General features: G+C 37.5%; 1 protein-coding gene and 1 long non-coding RNA gene across 2 annotated transcripts; both read right to left on the bottom strand.

The window, feature by feature from the left end:
• Positions 1–1,520: 1,520 nt before the first annotated feature.
• Positions 1,521–2,491, bottom strand: LOC148743011 (uncharacterized). Its single transcript, XR_015995051.1, has 3 exons — positions 2,199–2,491; positions 1,767–1,890; positions 1,521–1,633 (listed from the first exon to the last, which is right to left on the bottom strand). It is a non-coding gene; the product is annotated as an uncharacterized LOC148743011 (long non-coding RNA).
• A 4,759-nt stretch (positions 2,492–7,250) lies between these two features.
• On the bottom strand, positions 7,251–25,688 carry LOC148743010 (DNA-directed primase/polymerase protein-like; the record flags this gene model as incomplete). The annotated part of the gene is made up of 15 exons (XM_088762193.1): positions 7,251–8,209; positions 8,344–8,387; positions 9,123–9,205; positions 9,707–9,785; positions 10,549–10,671; positions 11,177–11,263; positions 11,827–11,871; positions 12,639–12,842; positions 13,150–13,223; positions 13,880–13,953; positions 15,696–15,787; positions 16,523–16,572; positions 17,144–17,235; positions 17,900–17,978; positions 25,588–25,688. Coding segments are annotated over 15 exons (1,902 nt in total), but the record flags the coding sequence as incomplete, so codon positions are not given.
• Between the last annotated feature and the right edge of the window lie 89 nt (positions 25,689–25,777).

Below are 25,777 nucleotides of genomic sequence, written 5' to 3'. Positions count from 1 at the left end.
CGAGAGCCAGTCAATGTGTTTGGCTGGTTTGCTAAGCACTCAAGAAGCTAGAGTTTCTCTCGGCTCAACAACGTCACCTTGTATTGAGAATACTGAGAAGGCGCTCTCGGTTTCACGGTTATGAAATAGAAATTCAATCAATAGCATTTTCTATACAGGGACGATAAGTATTGACGTATTGTTCACATCAATATATCTCTTGTAATCCTTTTGAATAAAGTAAGAGGATTGAACATGTGACATTGTAAAGCAATTATTTCTAAAGCTTGATTTGTATTAGCTGGAATGGTTTAAGTCATGAAATGTTGTTGCGTCGTAATCGGTTTTTACGCCAGGAGGGAGGGTTGAGGTTTATTTATTTTTGAACGAGAAAAGTGCGAAACAAGGAAATATGGGAAAACAGTTATCCACTGGTGAGGAACTGATTAGGGTAATAAGTCTAAGCATTGTTAAAAAGAAAATTAAGTCCTTTAATTAAAGCAACTGAAGCCTGGATGGAGCTGGAGTTCGAAGAACTATAATTCTGACACCGTATCATCTTTTCGAATGGCTGAGTTTTTGAATATGACAAGTCCAAGTCGATTATTTTTTTACATTGTTTGCGTTAGGGGAAGGCCCTTGTAGGGAAACGTGCGAAACTAGGAACTAATGGAAAAGAGTTATCTCCCGGTGCGGGACTGACAAAAGAGTAGTGTAGTACGTCTAAACATCATTTTAAAAAGATATTTAATTCCTTTAAAGCAACTGAGGTCTAGATGGAGCTGGAGTTCGGAGAACTATAACTCTGACACCATCTTTTCGAATGGCTGAGTTTCTGAATGTAAGAAGGCTCCTGCGATTATTTTTTTACCTTGCTTGCGTTAGGGGAAAAAGCTTTCGAAAGGTGTTCTTCTGACCTGTTTTAAAACTTACTGGGATCATAATGATTGAAATCAGATAAAAAAGAACCATAGTTTGAAGATAAAGTTAAATTTTTCCTTCTGATTAAGAGAATATAAAAAGTTTCTCGGTAATCCTGATCTTGTCATTACGAAGCCATCTAAAAGAGTTAAAACTTTGTCTAACCATCACATGATAAAATGATCACCGCTGTATGAGTATTAGTAAAGAGAGGGAAGAGGCGGGGGGGGGGAGGAGGGAGGAGGAGGGGTAGGAGGGGGAGAGGGTACAGCAAACAGTTATAGAGAGAAAGCCTGCGAGAACGATCAACTTTCGTTTCTTCCCTCTCTTATTTTATCACAATATCCGCGCAGGGTATCTGACGCATGAAAATGAAACAAATACGAAAACAAAAGAACTTGGTAAAGATAGAAAATGAAATTGTTACATCCAAGGCCACCAATATCCGGTAATAGCCTTGTTTTGAAAAAATTTTCTGATGATTTAAGGAGGCCAGGTTACTCCCTTCTGCTTATCACTACCAATCAATTAACCATCGCACCTTGTTCCATTGCCTTAGCTCATAGCTGACTAAACCCACAACAAGTGAGAAATTAGGTAATTCGTACCTCAATGCGCGTCAGTATCAACATACAGGTATGTATAACTATCATCTACTTACAACATGGTCAATTCTGGGTTGTTATCGAAGACTCCAGGTGGTAGCTCCTCTATCTGGTTGTATTCCAAGACCCTGAAAGGAGGATGTACCATTGAGTAAGGTCGAGTGTTTCACATCTTGTCCTGTTGTTATATATTTCCTCTCTGTCCGCCCCCCCCCCCTCCTTCATTACCCCCCTCGTAAAACGAAGAGTTGAAATGCTTACAATTTCGCTGTAGAAAAGGGCAAGTGCTGTGGAACTGACTGCAAAGAGTTCGCCCCACATTCAACGCTAGTAACCGAGCGCATAATTCCAACTGCAGTGGTACATCGGCAGGGATCTGGGCACCCTAGAATATAAAAAATAAGATATACTTTGACTATCGTATTGTTCGATGCAAGTTATTGAAGGGATTTTAGTTTATTTGGTTGGAGTTACTAAGGAGTGTATTTGAGTCCTTTAATAAGGGTTGGTACCCTCAAGTCATCTTGCGAAAATTCAATGTTAATCCCGAGCAATGCAAGAAAAAATTTTGATGGGTCAATAAAACTATGGTTACGGTCTTAAAGGTTAGAGGTATAGAAACTTGCAAATGTTCACTATATTTTCCCCTGACCTGATTCAGTTAAGAATCAAATTTTCATTATTAAAACTTACTTTCGATGACAAGACGGATTTCTTTTTTGTCCAAACCATCCTGTGTGTTCACTTCACAGCTGTACTTGTCGCTGTTTTCTCCAGTGATTGTCAGCCGATACAGTGCACTTGTACTGTTCTGTACCACTGTGCCGTTCTTTCTCCAAACAATGACTGGTGCCGGTGCACCCTGTGCTGGACACCAGAGGGATTGATGACGGTTGAAAAGCACATACTGAGTCTTGAGCACTTTATCCAAGTTGGGTTTGACTGAAGGATAAGAAAAAGTAATACTGAGCCATCACAGAAGTATTTGAGTCTGAGGAGCATAGGCAATAACCACTCTCAATATATTTAAAATGGCTGTCAGGGTCTGATTTCAGTATCTCAATACTTGCCTTTTGTATTAGCAGTCTTGTTTCTGTATAAACCTCTGAAAAGGTAATTGGAGTTATCTAATTTTCTCAACCACAAGTTCTGTCCGCTAGATCGCACAATACCGGAAATGTTTCTTCCACAAAATCTTCCAAGAAGATTGGCAGACTCGTCGTATCCATCACGAAACTCAAGGTACATATTATCATCAAAGCACGGTATTTCATATGAAGTCTTCAAGATGAAATTGAAAGTGAAATTCAGTTCTACATAATGCCCTTTTGGAGCTTGCAAAAGTAGGCTTGAGCGAAACCGTGGGACGACTCTCTGAAGGCATACTTCCGCCATTAACCCAGCTGCTTATAAAATCAAGAGAAAAAGATAGAAAAATGAGGGAAGAAGCTTTTGTTAGAGTCGTTTAAGGGAATGCTAAATATGACTTTTTGATGAACCCTAATTTCTCCTTACACTGTCAGCCCTGAATCAAACATGAAGGTCACGAGAATAAAGGAAATGATCACCAGCTAAAGACATGTACACCTTTGATTGTTAAACAAATTCTCCTTGTCACCACCTTAAGAACTGTATGGAGAAGAACATGAAGAATATGTATACTGATGTGAGGGGTTATTAAAAGCTAAGCTATATATGTTTGGTTATGTCTATGAACACTACTGAGAAAAACATAGGGAAATGACATCACATAGGAGAGAACTGTATAGAGAAGAACATGGAGAATATGTATACTGATGTGAGGGGTTATTAAAAGCTAAGCTATATATGTTTGGTTATGTCTATGAACACTACTAAGAAGAACGTAGGGAAATGACATCACACAGAAGAGAACTTTGGTCGCATTGATGTGGAGCTCTCAGGAAGCATTAAGTCTTTCTCGACCAAAACTTTTTCATTTGCAATGCGGTCACTTAACTTAACCGGACGCGTGACTTAGACCGGCACGCGCTGCGTGGGTCGATTATCAACCGCTCTCCTTCGAAACGACTGCTGACCGCATAAATAGTTCCTTTTTGTTGTTCTCCACAAATTAAGAGTTTCCCTGCTCAGATTTTAAAGTAATCCTTGCAAATTTCGAAATTTCGAACTTTCCTGCGGTTAAAAAATAATTTTAAATGGCTTTGGAGAAGTCCATGGTCAACATTCGGAGACCATTACATTGAACAATCCAGAAATTGGCCAACGTAACTCAGACGGACTACTCACTGAAACCTAACTGGTAAATATTCAGATAAATCTAGATGTCTTAAACCACCTAGTTTTAAAATTAAGCACCCAAAGTATATTTCAGATTCTTGCTGAGTGCCCAAAAAAAAAAAGAAAAAATTAAAAGCGAGAAGATATCGTAGCCGGCATCCGAAGCTCTTGTCTATAGTTATTAAGATATTTCAATTCGTAAGATACACACTTCATTTCTTTTATTGTTTCAGTTTGCTATCAAAATTTAATTAATGAAATTTTTATTAAGCGCCCTTAGGACAGATTGTTCTCGTATAAAATGTAAATGACATAACTACGCGAGCGCGCGTTTGATGCCAAACAACAAAAGTAAAAAGATTCTGAGCGCATTGATTGGGGCCCTTTTTCTTTTTTGTACAATTTTGGAAATGATCGTTTTTCAGTACAATGTAGTCAAAAATTGAAACAAAAAAAACCGCTAATGCATTTTTTTTTTGTTGACTTCAAGCGCCACATAAATTACGACACAAACATGGTCGTGATCTACTGCTAATATAACCAGTCAGACTCGAGAGAGAAGCGGAAATCAACTTGAGTGCTGTGTTTTCTCGAAATTTCGCAAGGAGCAGTTACTCTATTTTCTTAATGTTTTCCAGCCGGGGTTATCCACAGTGTGTCTCCCGTGCGCGTGTCACTTACTTTCTCGCGAGTTATTTAATGCAGGCCTGGATATTTAAGGAATTAACATGGGGGCTATTTTGGTGAGAACAAAAACCGAGTGTCTAAAATTAACTAATTCCAGTCCTATTGAATAGGTTTAAATAACACATTTAGTCTCTTAACTTGATACTCCATTAGATAAAGAGAACAGTGCTTACAGAAAGCAATAATGAAAGGCCAGAAGGTCCTTTTGGACAACATCTTCCTGTTTTCTGCGGATGGGCTAAGGGGGAGGTTTGAAGATCGAGTAGAGTTTCAGAATATACTCAAATATATATATCTCATCAGAAGTTTTGTTGTGTAGTATTGCTGAGTGTTTTTACGAATTGTGCCGTATTTTGACGAGACCGTAGGGCGAGAGATTTATTATCCAACACGCCAATTTTCGGGCGAATTTCGCGGATATTTCTGGAGTACAAATATAGCGTGATATTTGTATTCGTCTCGCGCATCATTTGTACTCTAAGAAGCACATTTGGATAATAAATACATCTTATTAGACGTTTTGTTGTGTAATATCGCTGAGTATTTTAACGAGTTGTGCCGTATTTTAACGAGCCTCTAGGACGAGTCAAAATACAAACAAGGAGTAAAAATACTCAGCGATACTACACAACAAAACGTTTGATAAGAGATTTACTATCCAACAAGCCAAATTGTTATTTCAGTGGGAGCGAATTTCGCGGGTATTTCTGGAGTACAAATATCGCGTGGTTTGTACTCGTCTCGCGTGTTATTTGTACTCACGAAGAAGATTTGGATAATAAAGTAAAGTAATGGATAATGCATTTTATCCAGGTGAAGCGCACTGTATGTTTGTGGAATCTCATAATACACGACAGGTCTCATATGCCGAGTCTGTCTTTCTCACAAAGAAGTTAAAAATGATAAAATGTAGCCATATCATAATCGTCATGTATTATATCAATTTTTAAAGAGACTGCTGTGCATAACTGAAGCTTTAACGGGAACTTCTCTTAACCATAATTCAGCACATTTGACAACTGAATAAGAACGATTCATGTTGTCACAATATTATGAAATTGTCCCTAAACCGGAAACGAAGGTTGGTAAAGAGATTCTTGAAAACAGAAATTTCTCCCCTACCTTGCAATTACATTTTCTCCATTGATGTAATCTTCAAAGTTGTCTTATTCTTCTACGATATTTCTGCTTTATTCGAGCGCCAGAAAGAACGTGTCGCGGTAAACAATTCACTGTATAAAAAATGTGGACATATTGTTGTTATTATCCCTGCGAGCAAATTCTAAGTAACCACTAAAAACGTAAAATAGGAAACAGCGTTAACCAGTTTTAAAATTTCTGAACTTCGATTCCTTTTCTGAGGATTGGGCGAAGTTTTTGAGGACAGGCCTGAGTAACTACGAATTTCTCTATCAGCCCTTCAAACGAAAAAAATGGAGAGGTAGTAATAAATAATTGTCATGTTTGAATTCCAAGGACGCAAAAAATGTTTCTTTTTTCCTGTGGAATTGAAGTATCATCCTTCACTCGGTTTTTTAGATATCATAATTCAATGTCATTTAATCTTATCTTTCTTTGTACATTTTAAATATCAAAAAGAAATAAATACCTGAGATATATTTTCGCTGCTCCCTCACTTCGATTCAGATCCGAGTGTCTTAAAACTGACAGCAATGAAGTCATACACAAAAAACAGGCTGCACACTGCTTTTCCAGATCATTATCTTAAAGATACATTCTAATGAGTGAGTTTTCCATTCATTTCAAGTCACTATGGACGACATCCTCAAACATCTGTGGTATAACGTCAGCAATTGTGCCTTTAGCTAGTTTTGCATTTCTATAAATATAAAAGGTTTTGTCAATTTTACATGGCGTGAGTCACCAGCTTATTACAGTTTGACAACGGAAAAAAAAAGCCATTAACATTTTATCCAAGAGAGGCTTCTTAAGGGTTTTTACAGTAATTTAGAAAACATATCAATGGAGACAATACAGTAAATCCAGCAAACTTAGGAAAATTGAATTGATCATTTTGAGGTATGATGTCGCCATGGAGATAGATTTTAAGTCTTTTATTCTAAATTATACTGAGGAAGTCAGCCGAGTTTATGAACTAGACCCAGTTTTCTTTCCTTACGTCCAAACATATTCAACACAGATTTTGAAATCACATCTATGATTTGAGACCAATTTGCACTCCACTTCCATTACCATTATTAGGCAAGATGCGACACAGTGATCACGAAAGAGAAAATGACAACACAGTTTACATCTCATTTCCAACAACTACAATAACAATAACATGATTTACACTTAAAAGTTTTGAAATCACACTTGGACAACAGATGTTATGCCTCGATCAATTCAAAGCTTCAACATCGGCTCTTGTGGGCTAAAATATGTACTAATGCCCGACCCAACTGCCGGATATCATGGTAATTTTTTTTTCGGGAGGGGGGGGGAGATAAAAGGTAAGATCAGCGACAGCAACCCAATCCTCCCATGTCTTTGTACTCCCCTACTACTGTCGCACAGTTTAATAACACGTTTCCTTTTACCAACTGAACACCTTGAACCGGCCATATTTTTTATACGAGGCTAACATAAATGAACATAGTACGCATCTTCTGATTGGTCAATTCGGTTTCCAAGCGGATGCTCTATTAAAGGGGCCTGCATTTGATCGGTGACAACTAATTATGTCATGAGAGCAATGAAAAACTCTTTTTCCGGGCTCTAAAACATGATTAAATATCTGGGAATGTGAGAAGAGACGAAGGCGAGTGATTTTCAAACTTCTTTTTTAAAGTTTTTTATTTAGGTTCTTACAGCTTCTTTTGAAAGCCTCTTTTTTACAAAGCTTTCTTTTCCGTTAAAACCAGCTGATCACATATTTGAGAACTAAGATATCTCAGCGCTACATCGTTTACCACTCATTTATGTAGTTAGACAACACTTCTCGAAACTGACTTGAAATCAGGGTTCTACAGGACAACATCGAATTGAACTTAACAAATAACTCACACTATCTTTGAAGCTTTTCCTGGTAAAGAGAGTTATCACTTAAAAAAAAAAGTGTGCTAAACTAGTAGGATACAATTGAGTAAAGCCGTACTTTCGGCCTCCTTCGCAGCCATGGACAACTCTAAATCACCAAGAGATTCTTCATCCAACCCCTCAGAAACTTCCTCTTTTGATAAAAACTTTTCCCTTGCATTATCAACGCAATAATCCTCAAGTAATACCCCACCACACATATATTTTCCATTCATCCTGCCTTCTGTTTCATCCTGACAAATCGCATAATTTGGTGAGAGGTCAATTCCAGCCGTTTTATTTATTTTGGTTTTCTTGCTTCCCTCGTCTGATGACTTCCGTATTTGGTTTGTATAATTCTCATTATCGTGACAAGATTGTAACGTATGGTTGTTGTGATCCCTAAGGCTTCTTGTATGTGAAACTGCACCCTCGCTATCACAACTGTGGTGTGGAATCTGAAGCTCAAGCAGTAATGCATCGTCCAAGTCATTACTGAGGTCACAATCACCAACTTTAGGTTGCGTAACACAACCACTATTGTCAAATTGCGTTACATCTTGTTTATTTCTTGGGACACAATATTCGTTCATGTTGTTCTCGTTTGTATCTAGCATTTCTTCCATTTCATCATTCCTTGAATCATTTAGCCTCTGCTCGCATTCAGATAACTTACAAAGCTCTTGGTCATCAAAATCATCACTTGAAAACTCGTCAAACTGAAAAATGAAAATAAACGGTTTTGAAAGATTTTTAAATGAATTAACAAAAGAGCTATGGGATTAATCAGCGAAAACTACACTTCATGAATCGTATTCAAATTTGTTATACAGGAGAGTGATTATTCAACTACCTCACAACTTGACAACGGATTGATTTCCTGTGGTATAGGCTTTTCTGAAAGTAACCACACGATAAATGGTTTGCAAATTGCTTTTTTTGAACATACGACAGTAGGCTATGACTAGTTTATATGGTAAAAAGTCTTTCATCCTATCAATGCTTCCACAAATAGCGCAACCCATAAAGCTTTCCCAATGTTTGAGTAATTAATGGATGAATGTGTAATTTAGTAAGGCACTTCTCGCCGTTAGGAATAGACTCCAGACTTCTCCCCGATTATTTTTTAAGGCTCCATCTTTATTTCCATACTTTTGCAAAGTCTGGAAAATGTTTCGCAAAAATACACACGTTTCTTATAATTTTAAGAGTGAGCGTCTCTTGATTATCTTTTTGAAGGACTGTAAAAAGCTAGAATGATGCTGGTAAAGATTTGAATATAGATAGATGGATAGATAGATAGATTAGATAGATAGATTAGATAGATTAGATAGATAGATAGATAGAGAGAGAGATAGATAGATTAGATAGATAGATAGATAGATAGATAGATAGATAGATAGATAGATAGATAGATAGACAGATAGATAGATAGATTAGATAGATTAGATAGGTAGGTAGATAGAAACTGAAGGTTACTTCTCCAGTTCCTGGAAAAAAAACCTGGCATACTTTGCATTTCAATTGGAATCTGCGCGAGAACTCTCCATGAATCGTTCTTCCGCATTCTCGATTTTTAAGTCTGCTCCCCGACAAATCCTAAAAGATGTGTTTTCGGCATCCAGAACATACCAGGGGAACGATAGTCAATCCCTCTACACTCGGGGTCGTGGCATTTCTGGTAGTAAACACCAAGTCTCAAGTCTGCCACAATCCTAGTATAAAAAAATTAACTGCGTGTTGGTGTATTTTCCATAATCATTGATTCACCTTTCTTATAATTCATGGACGATAGTTTGTTTATTAAGCTCATTTTCTTTCAAGGGAGTTTGGATAGAACAACATAAGCACCATGCAGTAGAATCGTCGTGATCCAAACCCGAAGTAAACACATTGTAAGGCACAGAAAATACATGCACTTTATATGATAAGCTGAATAACACGTGCATTCTGATTGGTTCTTACTTATGATCTATTAGAGGACAGACGCATAGATGACGTCACCATTTACATTATTTGCTCTCTAACAATATAAAACAAATATATTTCGTGTTACAGAAGGTCTGTACAGTTATAGATCACAGTAGACGTTCAAATGTGGAAAGACTCTATGTTCTTACCACATTTTGACTTTACCTGTGATCTATTACTGAACAGATGCACGGAAACAGAATCTGCCTGTTAATCATTACTGAAAGAGTGGCTTAATGGCTTACATCACGTTATTACTCTTGTGCGCTCTTCCGATGTTTTCACACCAACGGTTATTAATAACATCATAAGTGATTAACTTTCCTGTTGAATAAAAAGCAATTTTTTTGTTTAGACCTTATCTCTAGAAATTCTCTGTACTCATCACAGCCTGATTCACTCAGTTTGAAGGAACAGCTGATCTCCTGTTCCTTACATTCCTTGTCCAGAGGCACGCCTCAGACTGAACTGAATGTATGCACAACATAAATATTGATATAATGTTCCTATATGTTCTAATGCTTTAGATATCAGTGATCCAGTAGCATCATCCCATATCAAGCTAAAAATAAACAGTACCAGTCAATACTTCAAGACAAAAAGAAAAAAATGAAAGAGAGGAACTGTCTCTGAGACTTAGAGGCTTTTTCGAAGGCTCGGTTTAGACAAAATGCAGTTTCGAGATTGTTGTTCAACCAATCGCGCATGTTTGCCTCTAATCGTCTTTGCAATAACCTACTTTATTGCTTGGGTCACAAACAAGTGATCTGTGACTCACTTGGAAGAGCATTCAATGGAAAAAAGTAGAACTGATTGCGACTTCAATTCCTAAAGATGACTATTTTATTGACAAACGTATAATCTATATTAACAAAGATTTAGTAATACATAGAAAGGTAAAAACGAGTGATATAATATCCCGACGTTTCGGCGACTTCATGACGCCATTATCAAGTACCCTTGATAATGGCTTCATGAAGTCGCCGAAAAGTCGGGATATTATATTGCTCGTTTTTACCTGTAAACGTATAATCATTAATATATATAAATATTTTTTATCTGTAAAAGCTTCTGTCTAAGACGGTACCTTGTGGAAAATAAACCCATCTCCTGATTTGACCCTGTACTCCACCCTTGGTGAGAACACTTAAGATAAAGTTGTCAATTTCAGGATAAGGGGAGTGTTCATATCCATGCTGAGAAAGCGAACCTAGCAACAAGGAGAAGAATTTAAGTAAAGACAAACTTCCTTCTTGTGATCAACTTTCTTTAACATCACTGAAAAAAAGAGACCACAGGAGAGGTATAGAATCTGCTCCAACTAACACATAGGTCAACAATGGGCTAACAGTCCGTCAACTTTTAGCTGACTGTTGTTTGATTGTCGGCTAACTGTCTGATCACTTTCGGCTAAATTTCCTTTGATCGTCACCTAACTGTCAGTCTAAAATGGGCTAAATGACCAGCAAGAAAGCCCTTGTCAAACGCTTCAGTGCCAGGGTTTCTTTGCCTGTAGGTAAATAAGGACTTGAGCAACACGAGATGGCGATCGGTCTGCAAGGGGGTTAAGCACCAATACTGAGAGTCAGAACCCTGGCAAACCTCTCCCTGACTTGTCTTAAATCTTCCCATGGCCAGAAAATTACCACAGAGCCGTATTTACTCAACGTTACGTCTACAAAAATTCTTGATAGGCAATTAACAACAAAACATACTTGAATCGCGTGCATCCATTCGAGAAGATCTTTTGCAAGATTTCTCCCAGCTGCCACATGTTAATACTTTGACATCTTTTCCTCCCACTTGCATACCGTGTGATAACGAAAAGGATTACAAAATAGAAAGAAGCGCTAATTATAGACTGAATTAATTTTTTAAAAAGTTACACCGGGTGAAGACTCAGATTTGTCATCACACTTGTCAAACAAGTTGTGTGCTCATCTGACATTGGATACTAGTGAATCAAGAAATAGCAAGTACTCAGAATCTTTGGAGAAACTTCCTTTCACATTTTTGAAGCTAGGCTGTTACGTGACAAACAAGACACGAAAAATGTGGTCAAACTCTCTCCATCTGACATGTGTTGATAATAAAGGCACAACAGAGAATTCCTTCATTACAATTACCTTATAGGTGTTCTGTCTGGAGAGAACCAGATGAGAATCTTTTCCTGTCTTTGTTGACTTGAAAATTCGAAAGTTTCTATTTCTTGTATAAACCCCGAAAGTTAAAACTAATGAAGTCAGCAAGTGAAAATTTTCTCATCTGCACAAGATCAATGCAACATTTATATGACTTGTATTGGCTTCTGATTTTACTTTCTCATTATTAAACACACCTTGGTCACAGAAAATCCCCAATTCACCTTTTCCATCCTTCACAATAAGTTCTCTTAGTTCTTGCAGATTAACTACAAAGGCAAATGAGAGTGCTACAGTTACTTTGTGAATTTAGCTTCACAACAAAATTGATTTTTTTTGTGCACGTACTCCAGACGAGAACAGCGACTCTCTCCACTTTGAGATAGAAGAGGTCATCAGGAAACTCAGCCAAGTGATGAAGGTTACCTGCCAACACATCAGTCAAATAATTATCTATGCCAACATTGTAATGACCAGGTGGCATACTTTCAGGCTGTCAGAGCCAAGTTATCTCATGGCACTAATTACAATAAAACCACACAAGCCAATAAGTCACTGTATTTTACAAAATTTAATGAATAATTTTTTTGTTTGGTAAATCTCAGAATAGGATAGTAAATGTAAAGGAAACCCTCACCCAACTAATCTTTGTGTTTGAAAAAGTCTCTTAAAAGTGTTTTCTTTTCCTTACTTTTGTTTCCTTTTAAAAATTTCTGAAAATGCTTCAAAATTCCATTTGCTTAGTTTGGGAGACACTGGTTGTTTCTTATATTTCCATTGAAATTTGGGCAGAAAATTGGTGAACAAGCAGCCAAAAATTAATCCCAATGCACACACTTGCCATTTGACAGCAGTACTTTACCTTCCAAGGATTAGCTACAGAAACCTGGAAAAGCTCTGGTAATGAGGGGCCATAACGGTCACAATGCAAATTCTCTGTTTCAGTGTGATGAATTTAAACCATACTTTATACTGAACATCAATAACATAATAAAACTGACTTTGCAAACACTACACAATCAGTCCAAAACTGCACCTGAGGTAAAGGTTTCATGTTGTGTCTCTTCTTGTATTTTTGCATTAATTTCAGATGTGTGGACAGAGCCATTTCCAGTCAAGACCTCACTCTTTGGCCATGTTGGTTGATAAGAGTCAGAACCCACATCTTTGTTGGCAGAAAACTCAGAACCAACTCTGAGCTTCCTTTCCAGTAATGTGCAAATGTGTCGGACAAAGTTTCCTGAAAATCAGAGTTCTTGATCAAAATCAAAAATTGTCTCAATTGAGTAATACAGTATTATACACAACAACTTCATATCTGGATTAAACATAGCTAGGGCCACAAAAATTAAGCAGGAGAATTAGGCAGTCAGAGCAAATCCATTTTCTGAAGGCTAATGAAGACCTTCAAATTGTTCCACTACAAAACATGATAACAGTAAGAAATCCTCAATCCTTCAAATTATCTGCAGAATTGCAGACTCTGAGTTACTTAAAGTAGCACAATAGAGTAAATATTTTCTGTGCCACAAACAACAGCATTTTACCAGCATGAATGTTATCTTTAAATACAGCACCAGGTAAGTGGAAGATCAGTTGTCTCGAAAACTTAGAGGAAGTACTGAAAACAAATCAACAACAATTTACTTGATAATGACTCAGGGGATTACAGAGTAATTATATAGATCAACGGATCAAAATTATTATTTAGAAATGAAGTTCTCTTGCGATTTTGGCAATGTGAATAAATTATAGGTAAAGAGATACCATGATAAGGTCAGGGTTTGGTTGAGTCATTGTGACCTAAATTTCCTCTGACAATGTTACTTTATCATCTTAGCTGAACAACAGCAGTGGCCAAAGTCAAAAAGGAAAATGAGAGAAGCTATGGAAACAACAAAAGGAGGCCAAAACCTTAAAACAAAGAGGAAAAAACTGTTGATACATGAACAACATGGTTGTACTTCAGCATGACGCACTGAATGAAAGAGGAGCATTTCTCTTTGAAACATCTGAAAAGACCATACCAGGCTCTGGAATAAAGCATCTCTATATTTTTAAAGTGATAATTATCATTAAAATTGTAGGAATCCCAAGTATGTTAGACCTCAGGAATACTTTCACTTGCACTGAAGAGAGCAACTAAGTTGATCAATTACCATTTTTTAATCACCAGTATATCATAGAAAATAGTAATACCACTTCACAAGGATAATAAGAAATCTTATCTGAATCATGCATTTGCATGGAAAGAACCATTCATTGATAGACACTAACCTTGAATCCAAATCTATAATATATTTCCTGTTACAATCAACACCATAAATAATTTTCAGGTGGTGACAAACATACTGAAGAAGAAAAAAATATTCATATTCATTCCATAATATGTCCTCTTTTTAATGCTCCTCAGGAATGAAAGATCAGGCTAGGATTTAATGCTCCTCAGGAATGACAGATCAGGCTAGGGTTTAATGCTCCCAGGAATGACAAATCAGGCTAGGGTTTAATGCTCCCCAGGACAGGCAGATCAGGCTAGGGTTTAATGCTCCCCAGGAATGACAGATCAGGCTAGGGTTTAATGCTCCCCAGGAATGACAGATCAGGCTAGGGTTTAATGCTCCACAGGAATGACAGATCAGGCTAGGGTTTAATGCTCCCCAGGAATGAAAGATCAGACAAGGGTTTAATGCTCCCCAGGAATGACAAATCAGGCTAGGGTTTAATGTTCCCCAGGAATGAAAGATCAGGCTGGGGTTTAATGCTCCACAGGAATGACAGATAAGGCTAGGGTTTAATGATCCCCAGGAATGAAAGATCAGGCTAGGGTTTAATGCTCCCCAGGAATGACAGATCAGGCTAGGGTTTAATGCTCCCCAGGACAGACAGATCAGGCTAGAGTCTAATGCTCCCCTGGACAGAAAGATCAGGCTAGGGTTTAATGCTCCCCAGGAATGACAGATCAGGCTAGGGTTTAATGCTCCACAGGTATGACAGATAAGGCTAGGGTTTAATGATCCCCAGGAATGAAAGATCAGGCTAGGGTTTAATGCTCCACAGGAATGACAGATCAGGCTAGGGTTTAATGCTCCACAGGAATGACAGATAAGGCTAGGGTTTAATGCTCCCCAGGAATGACAGATCAGGCTAGGGTTTAATGCTCCACAGGAATGACAGATAAAGCTAGGGTTTAATGATCCCCAGGAATGAAAGATCAGGCTAGGGTTTAATGCTCCACAGGAATGACAGATCAGGCTAGGGTTTAATGCTCCCCAGGACAGACAGATCAGGCTAGGGTTTAATTCTCCCCAGGACAGACAGATCAGGCTAGGGTCTAATGCTCCCCAGGAATGACAGATTAGACTAGGGTTTAATGCTCCCCAGGAATGAAAGATCAGGCTAGGGTTTAATGCTCCCCAGGAAAGAAAGATCAGGCTAAGGTTTAATGCTCCACAGGAATGACAGTTAGGGCTAGGGTTTAATGATCCCCAGGAATGAAAGATCAGGCTAGGGTTTAGTGCTCCCCAGGACAGATAGATCAGGCAAGGGTTTATTGCTCCCCAGGAATGACAGATCAGGCTAGGGTTTAATGCTCCCCAGGACAGAAAGATCAGGCTTGGGTTTAATGCACCCCAGGAATGACAGATCAGGCTAGGGTTTAATGCTCCCCAGGAATGACAGATCAGGCTAGGGTTTAATGCTCCCCAGGAATGACAGATCAGGCTTGGGGGTTTTCACTGAGCAAAAAACTCATAGAATTCTCCAGTACAGCTTTTTACAATACAGACAACAGTCCAGTATTAATTTTGTTCTATGTTATCTAATTTGCTCTATAGCAGAAAAAAGCAAGCCAGCAGAAAAAATAGATATCAAGTTATTTACTGGTGTAGATCAGTCCATACGAGAAAAACTGTACCATAAGTCTTGAGTATGAGCTGAGGCTTTTAGCCTTGGGTGGTGCTCTAGACCTCCAACACAGTTTTTTCCTTTATTATGCAGACCTCCTCCCACACACATTTACTCAGCAATGGAAAATATTCTCTCGTTTGTCTGCACTTATTCTCTTGTCTTTAATGAACTGTCTTTTACTCACCTTGATGAAAATGTCTACCATACTGGCTCCATCCTTTTGTGGATTAAATTTGGTTTTGAATTCCAGGTCAAAATACAGTCGACAAGCAGCCCCTATGATTATTCAAAGGTCAATGATATTGCGACAGAATCTTAAGTGTAAGACATCAAACCAACTCCACAATATAGTTGCTACCAGACTTCCTCATTTTAAAGACAACAATCATTCACTCCATCAGGGCCGGGTTGTTCAAAACTGGGTTGAGATAACCCAGGGTTAGTGTGAATCAAAATCAGATTTAAGATCTGAAAGCTTTTAAAAAAAGCTTCAGTACAATTCGTTTTGTCTACAGTTTGATGACTGAACATCCTTCAAAGAATAAAGAAAATTATCTGTTGTGAGAAAGGCTTTTGAACAAAGGAACAAAGAATCTTGATTAAAATTTAACCCTGGGTTAGCGGAAATCAGCCTTTGAACAACTGGGCCCAGACCTCTATTTTATTATCAACAGCTACAATGGCCACCTCCTTCATCTCAACACTATTTTACCAATCTAGAATAATTTGCCATCTCAGTTTTCAACAGTTTCACTCCCAATTAACTCCTTAACTCCCAACTGAGTGACCATAACAGAATACCTCTCTACAACATCAATTCAATATCAAGCAGACAACTGATGAGAATAGTCAATCCAACAACAATTTCTCCAAACTAACATCACAAGAATTGTAAAGAGTACAGTTAGGAGGCTTACTAATAAGATCTTGGGAGTGAAAGCACAAAGTCTATGAATGGCTATTTTAAAAATATGTATTAAACAATTAAATTATACACAGATTTAAGAGTACCTTCTGGTGTAACTTCATAATAATTAATTCTGTCCTCTGGTGAACATATCCTACCAAGTTCAAAAAAGAAATATCGGGAATGACAAGGAAAGAATAAGGTTTTTGTTTGTCTGTTCATTTGTGTGTTTGTTTTTTTGCACTTGCATCAACTTTCTTCATTTTGAGCTATTTAGTCATTTTGAATTTAGGATCTGTATAAAGGTCAGTTGAACTCTTCTTTGGTCAGCTTCACCTACCCTTCCCACCAAGCTTTTGCATTGCCAGAAGTTTTAAATATACCATGCCTTGTAGGGGAGAGATCCAGGGCAGGGATGCAGGAGATGTGCACCCCATCCCTCTGAGATGACCTGCACTTTTCTTACACCTGTATAAGAAAACTCAGCAGTTTGTTTGTGTTGGAGAAAAACACGAGACAGGATTGAAAAATGTATGTCTGATGCCTTGAGAATGGTAGTTTAGCATGGCTGTTTCAAGCAGTAGCCCTTCTTTTTGTCAGTGCAGACATCAGCTGGGTCATTTGTTACTTGTCCCACTGTGTCTTGAGAAAAACCCTGGATCCACCCATTAGTGCATTTTTTGAAGATTGCTAAGAACTGCAGTAAAATAAATGTGATACCTGACCTTGTGTATTTGTACCAAAAATATGGCAAAGTTGCAACAATATAGCCACGTTTTCCATCACAGTCTTTCTCTTTCGCAAACACATGAACATCCTATCCAGTAAAAAAATTAAATTTCACTATAAAATGTGCTATTAGTTACAGTATTTCGTTACTTCCTATCCTTCAACTAGTTTTGCTTTATGGTGAGAATGAACCCAATACTACAGTGACCGTAGAAAGAGAAAAACAAATCCAAAAAACAGCTATTCCTAATTAAAAGGTAAAAACCCAGTTACTTCACTTGCATTGCAAGACATTCTTCCAGAAACAAATAAAAATTTAGGTGAAGTAACTCTGCTGAATAAATTATGGAATGGTTGAGGCACAGAAAGAAATTAATGTTCTAAGATGAGAGGCAAACTGTAAACCTTCACTAATGATTGTCTGCCTTGGTGTTTGTTAGGAACAGCTACGTCAAATTCGTCAAAGGAGAATTCTTATTCTAAAATCTTGAGAAGCTGATGTTTTGTTAACCATTGAGATTCTATAAACTGCAGGTATGTTTTTCTTTGAGGATTAGAATTGCCTTTCTGAGTGATACTAGGCCTAGACCTGCTAATCACAGTGAATTAAATAGTTGAAGGAAGCTTTAAGAAAATTATAATTTTGAGGTGACAAAAAAGTATATATATAATATTACGTTTGCTAAAAAGTGTCTCAACTCCCAGAAATGAGAAGAAATTAAAAGAAACTTTTAAACCTTTAGCTCACCTACCTCTTGACAAGTCTCGAGGTAATCAAAGGCCATCTGTTGTCGTGGGAAAGTTTCAAAGATAGGTGGAGGGTCGTCTATCCTAAAAAACATCATCAATGTTAGGGACGTAACTTCACAACTGAGTTGTAATTTTAATTACCAGCAAAGATAAGAGTAAAGCTGAACATGCAGCATAGTGGAAGTGACAGAGTAAGTCTTTTCTAAAGCACCCATTACACCCACTAGAAACACATTAGACATTCAGTCTTTTCTAAAGCACCCATTACACCCACTAGTAACACATTAAACATTCAGCAGTTATAAAACCTCAGAGGACAGGCCTAACTTCAACAGCAACTAAGAGATTTAAAAAGTTCAGATCACAATGAGGAGGGGCATTGGGATTTCTGGTCTTGCAGTTTTGGCTATTTTTTAGAATGGTTTTCAGCTTTTAGCCGAAAACAAATCTGCTTTTCGGTTTTGGTGCTCATTCCAGTTTGCACATTTTCCATTTCTTTTAACATGGTTTTGGGTTTTTATCAAAAAATTCCAATGGGTTTCGCATTTGGTATCAGATATGGTTTTCGGTTTTTCCTATTAGGTTTAGGTTTCCATTTCTCTAGTCTTGATCACTGCATTAGGGTTTTGATAACAGGGATGTGGAAATTTAAATCATTTTGATGGTTTTACACATGGTTTTCAGCTGTGATCTGCTTTTTTTTCTTTCTTTTTTTTTTTGCGGTCTCTACTAGACCCCAATACCCCGATGCAACATTGGTTCTACCTGCACACAACCTCATGGTCTTGGAGTGATGTATTTTGAGGAGAAGGAAGTAAATAGGAAGGAAAATATATAAGTCCATGCTGGCATTTTAGTGAGGTTCGGAGCATGCTAGGTTGTTTTCTAATCATTATCATCCCTTTCCTCATGATTTAAGTTAATAAAAAAAATTTCCCATTAAACTCCTGGTTTATATGATCATTTTTATCTTTATCTTTATCTAAATTGTTTGGTTCACTGATTAATTATAGCATAATCGTACATCTTAATTTGGTGACATATTAAATTTTTTTAAGCCAAAGGTGTAAATTGGAATTGTGTAGGGACCATTTGTAACTAAAGATGACACGAGGGTAGGATTTCGCACCGCACAGCCCCATACTTATGTATTATGTATTATGTACACAGTTCATGGATAAAAAAACAATGACGAAAAAGCAAATTGCCTTCAGGAAAATGTTTTTAAACTAATAGAAAATTGCAATAAAACATTTTTTTTTAAAACATTTGAATATGTTTGACATGCTAGACAGGGACATTTTGGACATGGCAGTAACGTCATTATCCAGTCAAAATTATTCAGCTATTAGATACTAAAAGTGGTTGAAACATTTGCCAAAAAATAAATAACTAAAGCTAAACAAAACTACACTGATTCTGGAACTGAAAACTATGCACTTAGATACAATGAATATATGAAAGTTCATATCTGAATATATGAAAGTTCATATTTGAATATATGAAAGTTCATATTTGTATCTGATTTATCATCACGGGTTTATTAAGAATAAACTTAACAGCCTGCTCCCAGTTGGCTTGTTAGCTGCACTAGTATTGCAGAGGTCAGTGGTTCGAATCCCATACAGGCCTGATTTTTTTCAGGTCTGATTTTCGCTATTGCATAAATAGCGCTCTGCATCATTCGTAACTTTGCACCTAGTTGGTTATAATATTCTAGTTTTTAAATGTGTAAAAATCTCTGCAGGCCGGCCTCTACTTTTCATGGTAGCATTTCGCAAACGAAGCTCAAAAATCAGATATTGCCTAAATTGGCAGTGTTTACATCTAATGTTGTCAACAATAAACATTTCACACAAATGAAAAGTGCAAAAATTTGAAAGAATGTTATCTTCTGAGCAATATCCCGAGGAGAAATCTCACCTCTAGCAGTAATATTTTAAAAAAATATTACATGGAGGACTAACCAACGCAACTACAATCATGTAACTTAAATCGTGTACATATCATCCAGATTCCGAGGACCGTACCTTCTTTCATGTGAATTTGAGCAATCCCAAATCCTTTGACGATACACCTATATACTTGTCTTTCATTTGAAACAACGTCATGTTGAAGCTGGCTGATCTACACGAAACTATCGTAACACCCGTCATTTGTCATAAACATGTACATTATCAGAATGGCGTGACAATGGCTTTCTCCATGAAGTTTATATCAGGTCGCTCCAAAGAAGAGGAAAAATTGACATTTTTCAATATTTCAGCAGATTGCCATGCATTCTGAAAACAACCAAAAAAAGAAAAGGGAGGAAAACTTTGATACTGAGTTGTTCAAGGCTCACTATGAAAGTAAAAAAAAAGGCATCAAGAGTTAGTATTCTGGGCCGTATTAGAAGTTTTGTCACAAAGGAGGCAGCAAACAACAAAGGAGGCAGCAAACAACACAAAGGAGGCAGCAACACTTGTTCTTAATGCTTTAATTCTTCCCTTATTTGATTACTGTGACATTGCCTGGAGCAACCTTCCACAGCAAGACATAGATCGACTACAGCGCTTACAAAAATAGATCTGCATGGATTATTACACAATGCTCTTGCTCATCTTAAGCAATCGAGCAGCTGCAATGGCCGAATCTTTCCAGTAGACACTATTACCACAAGGCTAAACTTGTTTTTCTCTGTCTTCACTCATTAGTTCCTAGTTACTTTTCATCATATTTCACCAGATTTTCGAATATTCACAACTATTCCACAAGGCAAAGCATGAGGCTATCCCTACCAAAAGTAAAACAAAATTTTGGGAAAAGGACCTTTCTTGTTTCTGGCACAAAAATTTTACATAAACTTCCTTTAAACATTGTGAAGAGTGAAAACATTCAAACATTCTGCCGCCAAGCAAGACATTTCTTTTTATCTTAACTTGATATTTTATCTACTATTTTAGGTCCTAACTGAGTTTTGGCTTTGTGGTCTTAGGCTGTTAATGTAGTTTTAAAATCCTAGTTATATATATAGAAAACATATCCCCATTTAAAACTGTACTTCACCATTTAAAAATGTACTTGACATTTGAGGTATCTTAGTTCCTGAATGAGCCAATCAGATCTCAAATGCATTTTTAATGAGTTCTCTGGGAACTAAGTTCCTGTGTCAACCAATCAGATTTGGTTTCCAAAATGGACTTTGCTCTTTAGGAACTAAGTTCCTCAATAAACCAATGACATGGAAGAATACATGACACGACATTTCTAAATTAAGGTTTGCCTATTTTATTTATTTCAACACTAAATAGAGCAGACAACAATGTTACACTTTGGAAATGAGTCGAATACACGATGGTCTACACGGAAACGAAAAGGCATCTGATACTATACAATTCTGTAAAAAATGCCACAATGGTTTTGCCGCGCTTTTTACCAGCGCTAATACATAATCTTATTAGTAGTTTTCTTGTGTAGTATCGCTAAGTATTTTTACAAGTTGTACCGTAATTTGACGAGCCCGCAGGGCGTGTGAAAATACAAAAAAGGAGTAAAAGTACTCAGCGATACTATGCGAAAAAACGGCTAATAAGTTATTTATTATCCAACACGCCAAACTGTTATCTATGTTGTTCAGTGCGGGTGAATTTCGCGGATATTTATTTACGGGGCATGCGTGACAGAAGTATGCGAAGCGGTACCAAGCTGACGCGTTGTTTTGTTGCTGTTTCTATTTTCTTCCATGAATTAAAGGAAGAAATTTCCTGGACGTCGAGCTGTTCTTCTTCGTTTGATTCATCTAGTAAACTTGGATCTATATTTGCCAGCCATTCTGACTCTTCGTCCTCGGATATTTGATTCAAATTGTCTGCTGTTTTGTTTTTCGTCATTTAACTACAAATCCACCATTCTTCGCTTTCGCGCTGCGAGAAAATCTGTTTAACCGATACTGTAGATTACAAATACCGAGTGACATTTGTACTCAACCAATCGTTGTCTAACATTTTCAACGCTGTAGTGTATGTATAAAGGGCAGAAATTTCCTCTCCTACGATTCAAATGCGTTGTTTATTTTGTTTCGGAAAAGTATTTTGCTACGCTTCAATGATCTCGTCTCGGATTGGTCAAAAACTGACAGGTGTATTCATGCGTGGAAATCAACTGACAGTCGCGAAATGAGATGAAATCGGCGTTGAGTTTTTTGTTTTCCTCTTCTCTCTCGGGAGTTAAAAAAATCCATTCCCAAAGGAAAATTAGGCAGATCTTCATCGGCTTATTCGCTTGTTGCCATGTCTAGTCTAACATTTTTACGGAAGTTTTAGCCGGTTTTTAATGAAAAATGCCGAAGTCACTCGCGAAAAAAAAAACAAAGTGTCGCGAGGCATTTGACATCCGTAGCGTGAATCAGTGGGAAGCACGCTCGCGCAATGATTGAGTTTGATTGCACGACTCTTACAAGCTATGTTATGATAAGCAACATAGACCGGTCTAAAAACTTATCGCAAGAGCAACATTTCCGGGGGAGACTGTTTTGACTTGTGTACATCACCATTTCAAAATGTACTAAACAAAATAACAACACATTGAAGCGTGGGAGAGGGAATTTCTGCCCATTACACAAAAACTACAGCGTTGAAAATGTTATAAAACAATTGGTTCATACGTCAGCTGTGCGTTCATCGAGATATGAAGCACTTGGGAAGTTTGGAGAGCACTCAAGAAGCTAGAGTTGCTCTCGGCTACGCATCGAGCAACTCTTAGGCATTTTTCGTGCTCTCCAAACTTCCCGCGTGCTTCATATCTCGATGAACGCACGCTGACGTATGAACCAATCGTTCATTTTGAAATGGTGATGTACACAAGTCAAAACAGTCTCCCCCGGAAATGTTGCTCTTGCGATAAGTTTTTAGACCGGTCTATGTTGCTTATCATAACATAGCTTGTAAGAGTCGTGCAATCAAACTCAGTCATTGCGCGAGCGTGCTTCCCACTGATTCACGCTACGGATGTCAAATGCCTCGCGACACTTTGTTTTTTTTTTCGCGAGTGACTTCGGCATTTTTCATTAAAAAACCGGCTAAAACTTCCGTAAAAATGTTAGACTAGACATGGCAACAAGCGAATAAGCCGATGAAGATCTGCCTAATTTTCCTTTGGGAATGGATTTTTTTAACTCCCGAGAGAGAAGAGGAAAACAAAAAACTCAACGCCGATTTCATCTCATTTCGCGACTGTCAGTTGATTTCCACGCATGAATACACCTGTCAGTTTTTGACCAATCCGAGACGAGATCATTGAAGCGTAGCAAAATACTTTTCCGAAACAAAATAAACAACGCATTTGAATCGTAGGAGAGGAAATTTCTGCCCTTTATACATACACTACAGCGTTGAAAATGTTAGACAACGATTGGTTGAGTACAAATGTCACCCGGTATTTGTAATCTACAGTATCGGTTAAACAGATTTTCTCGCAGCGCGAAAGCGAAGAATGGTGGATTTGTAGTTAAATGACGAAAAACAAAACAGCAGACAATTTGAATCAAATATCCGAGGACGAAGAGTCAGAATGGCTGGCAAATATAGATCCAAGTTTACTAGATGAATCAAACGAAGAAGAACAGCTCGACGTCCAGGAAATTTCTTCCTTTAATTCATGGAAGAAAATAGAAACAGCAACAAAACAACGCGTCAGTTTGGTACCGCTTCGCATACTTCTGTCACGCATGCCCCGTAAATAAATATCCGCGAAATTCACCCGCACTGAACAACATAGATAACAGTTTGGCGTGTTGGATAATAAATAACTTATTAGCCGTTTTTTCGCATAGTATCGCTGAGTACTTTTACTCCTTTTTTGTATTTTCACACGCCCTGCGGGCTCGTCAAATTACGGTACAACTTGTAAAAATACTTAGCGATACTACACAAGAAAACTACTAATAAGATTATGTATTAGCGCTGGTAAAAAGCGCGCAAAACCATTGTGGCATTTATTACAGAATTGTATAGTATCAGATGCCTTTTCGTTTCCGTGTAGACCATCGTGTATTCGACTCATTTCCAAAGTGTAACATTGTTGTCTGCTATATTTAGTGTTGAAATAAATAAAATAGGCAAACCTTAATTTAGAAATGTCATGTCATGTATTCTTCCATGTCATTGGTTTATTGAGGAACTTAGTTCCTAAAGAGCAAAGTCCATTTTGGAAACCAAATCTGATTGGTTGACACAGGAACTTAGTTCCCAGAGAACTCATTAAAAATGCATTTGAGATCTGATTGGCTCATTCAGGAACTAAGATACCTCAAATGTCAGGTACATTTTTAAATGGTGAAGTACAGTTTTAAATGGGGATGTGTTAGAAATAATTGAGAATTTTGATGTAATTTATTTTTAAGAAACAGGGCCCCTATGGAAACCAGCCTTGTGCTGAATGGGCTACCCTGTGTAAATAAAGTTTTACTTACTTACTTCAAAATCTCCACTTTGTGATAGTTTTTGCATGAGTGGTTGATTTTGATTTTACATGTATTACTACCGCTGACAAGTTGTGATTTATACTCTCACTCTCAGTGTTTACAAACGTTAAATAAGGTTTTCTTCTCTTTTTTTTGGTTGTTTTTACTACAGAACGCTCGGAAATCTGCTGAAATATCGAAACAATTAATGTCCATTTCTTGTCTTTCTTGGAGCAACCTGATGGAAACTGGAAACTTCATGGAGAAATCCAGCATCACGCCATCATGATAATGTACATGTTTATGTTAAATGATTGGTCTTAAGATAGTTTCGTGTAGATCAGCCAACTTTAACATGTTTCAAATGACAGACAAGTATATCGGTGTATCATCAGAGGATTTCGGATTGCACAAATTCCCATGAGAGAAGATACAGTACTTGGAATCTGGATGATACACACATGATTGTTGTTACCTCGGGTAGTCCTCCATGAGGGTTGATCAATTGTTTTTAAATATTAAAACTAGAGGCAAGATCTCTCTTTAGGATATTGCTCAGAAGATAACATTCTTTCAAAGTCTTGCACTTTTCATTTGCGTGAAACATTTGTTCTTGAGAACATTAGATGTAAACATTGCCAATTTATGCAATATCTAATTTTTGCCTTCATTCGCGAATTACCACTATGAAAAGTAGAGGCTGGCCCGCAGAGATTTTTACACATTTAAAAACTAGAATAATTATTATAACCATGAACTACCTGCATAGTTTCAGTTCCAGAATTGGTGTACTTTTGGAGAAATTTAGACAAACGTTTTCCCTGTTTTACCCTACAGCAGAAGTGACCAAAACTATACCAAAATAAATAGTCTATTCGTGTGTTCACATCCACTCCAAGGGAAAATAGAATGCATAAAAGTAAAGATGAATGATGTCACTATGTATGATAGAAGTACCAATCTGTAATGTTGCATGTAGCTTGAGATAGACAAATAAACATTTTACACTTCTTTTGTGTAAAAGGCCTCGAACAAGCAGCCATTGTTACCATAGCAACAGGAGTGCTGCAACCCTTAACAAGGGCATTTTTGTGCATCCCCATTGAGTGCCTAACTGCATGCAAAATTTGAAGGGGGGTTGAGAATTTTCATTTCCCCAAGATGTTTGATTCTTACCGATGAATAACATTTGCATAATTTCAAACGTGGTAATGATTTCTGTCAAATATACTAAAAAAATGGGCGTACCTTTGACGTTTAAGTAAAATCGGGTGATCTCCGAATTCCCTGGCACATCTCTCCAATTTACTCATCTTTTGTTGCCAAGCTTCATTCGTTCTACAGCCAGAAAATTAAACAAACTAGTAGTAGTCGTAAATGAAAATCAACAGAACAGCTGATTAAGTGACGTCCAGGTACCTCTTATAATTGTCCCCAT

Source organism: Stylophora pistillata, chromosome 1 (genome assembly GCF_964205215.1).
Source record: "Stylophora pistillata chromosome 1, jaStyPist1.2, whole genome shotgun sequence".
In the NCBI taxonomy this organism is placed as follows: Eukaryota; Metazoa; Cnidaria; class Anthozoa; order Scleractinia; family Pocilloporidae; genus Stylophora; species Stylophora pistillata.
This window is presented reverse-complemented; position numbering and strand designations above follow the sequence as displayed.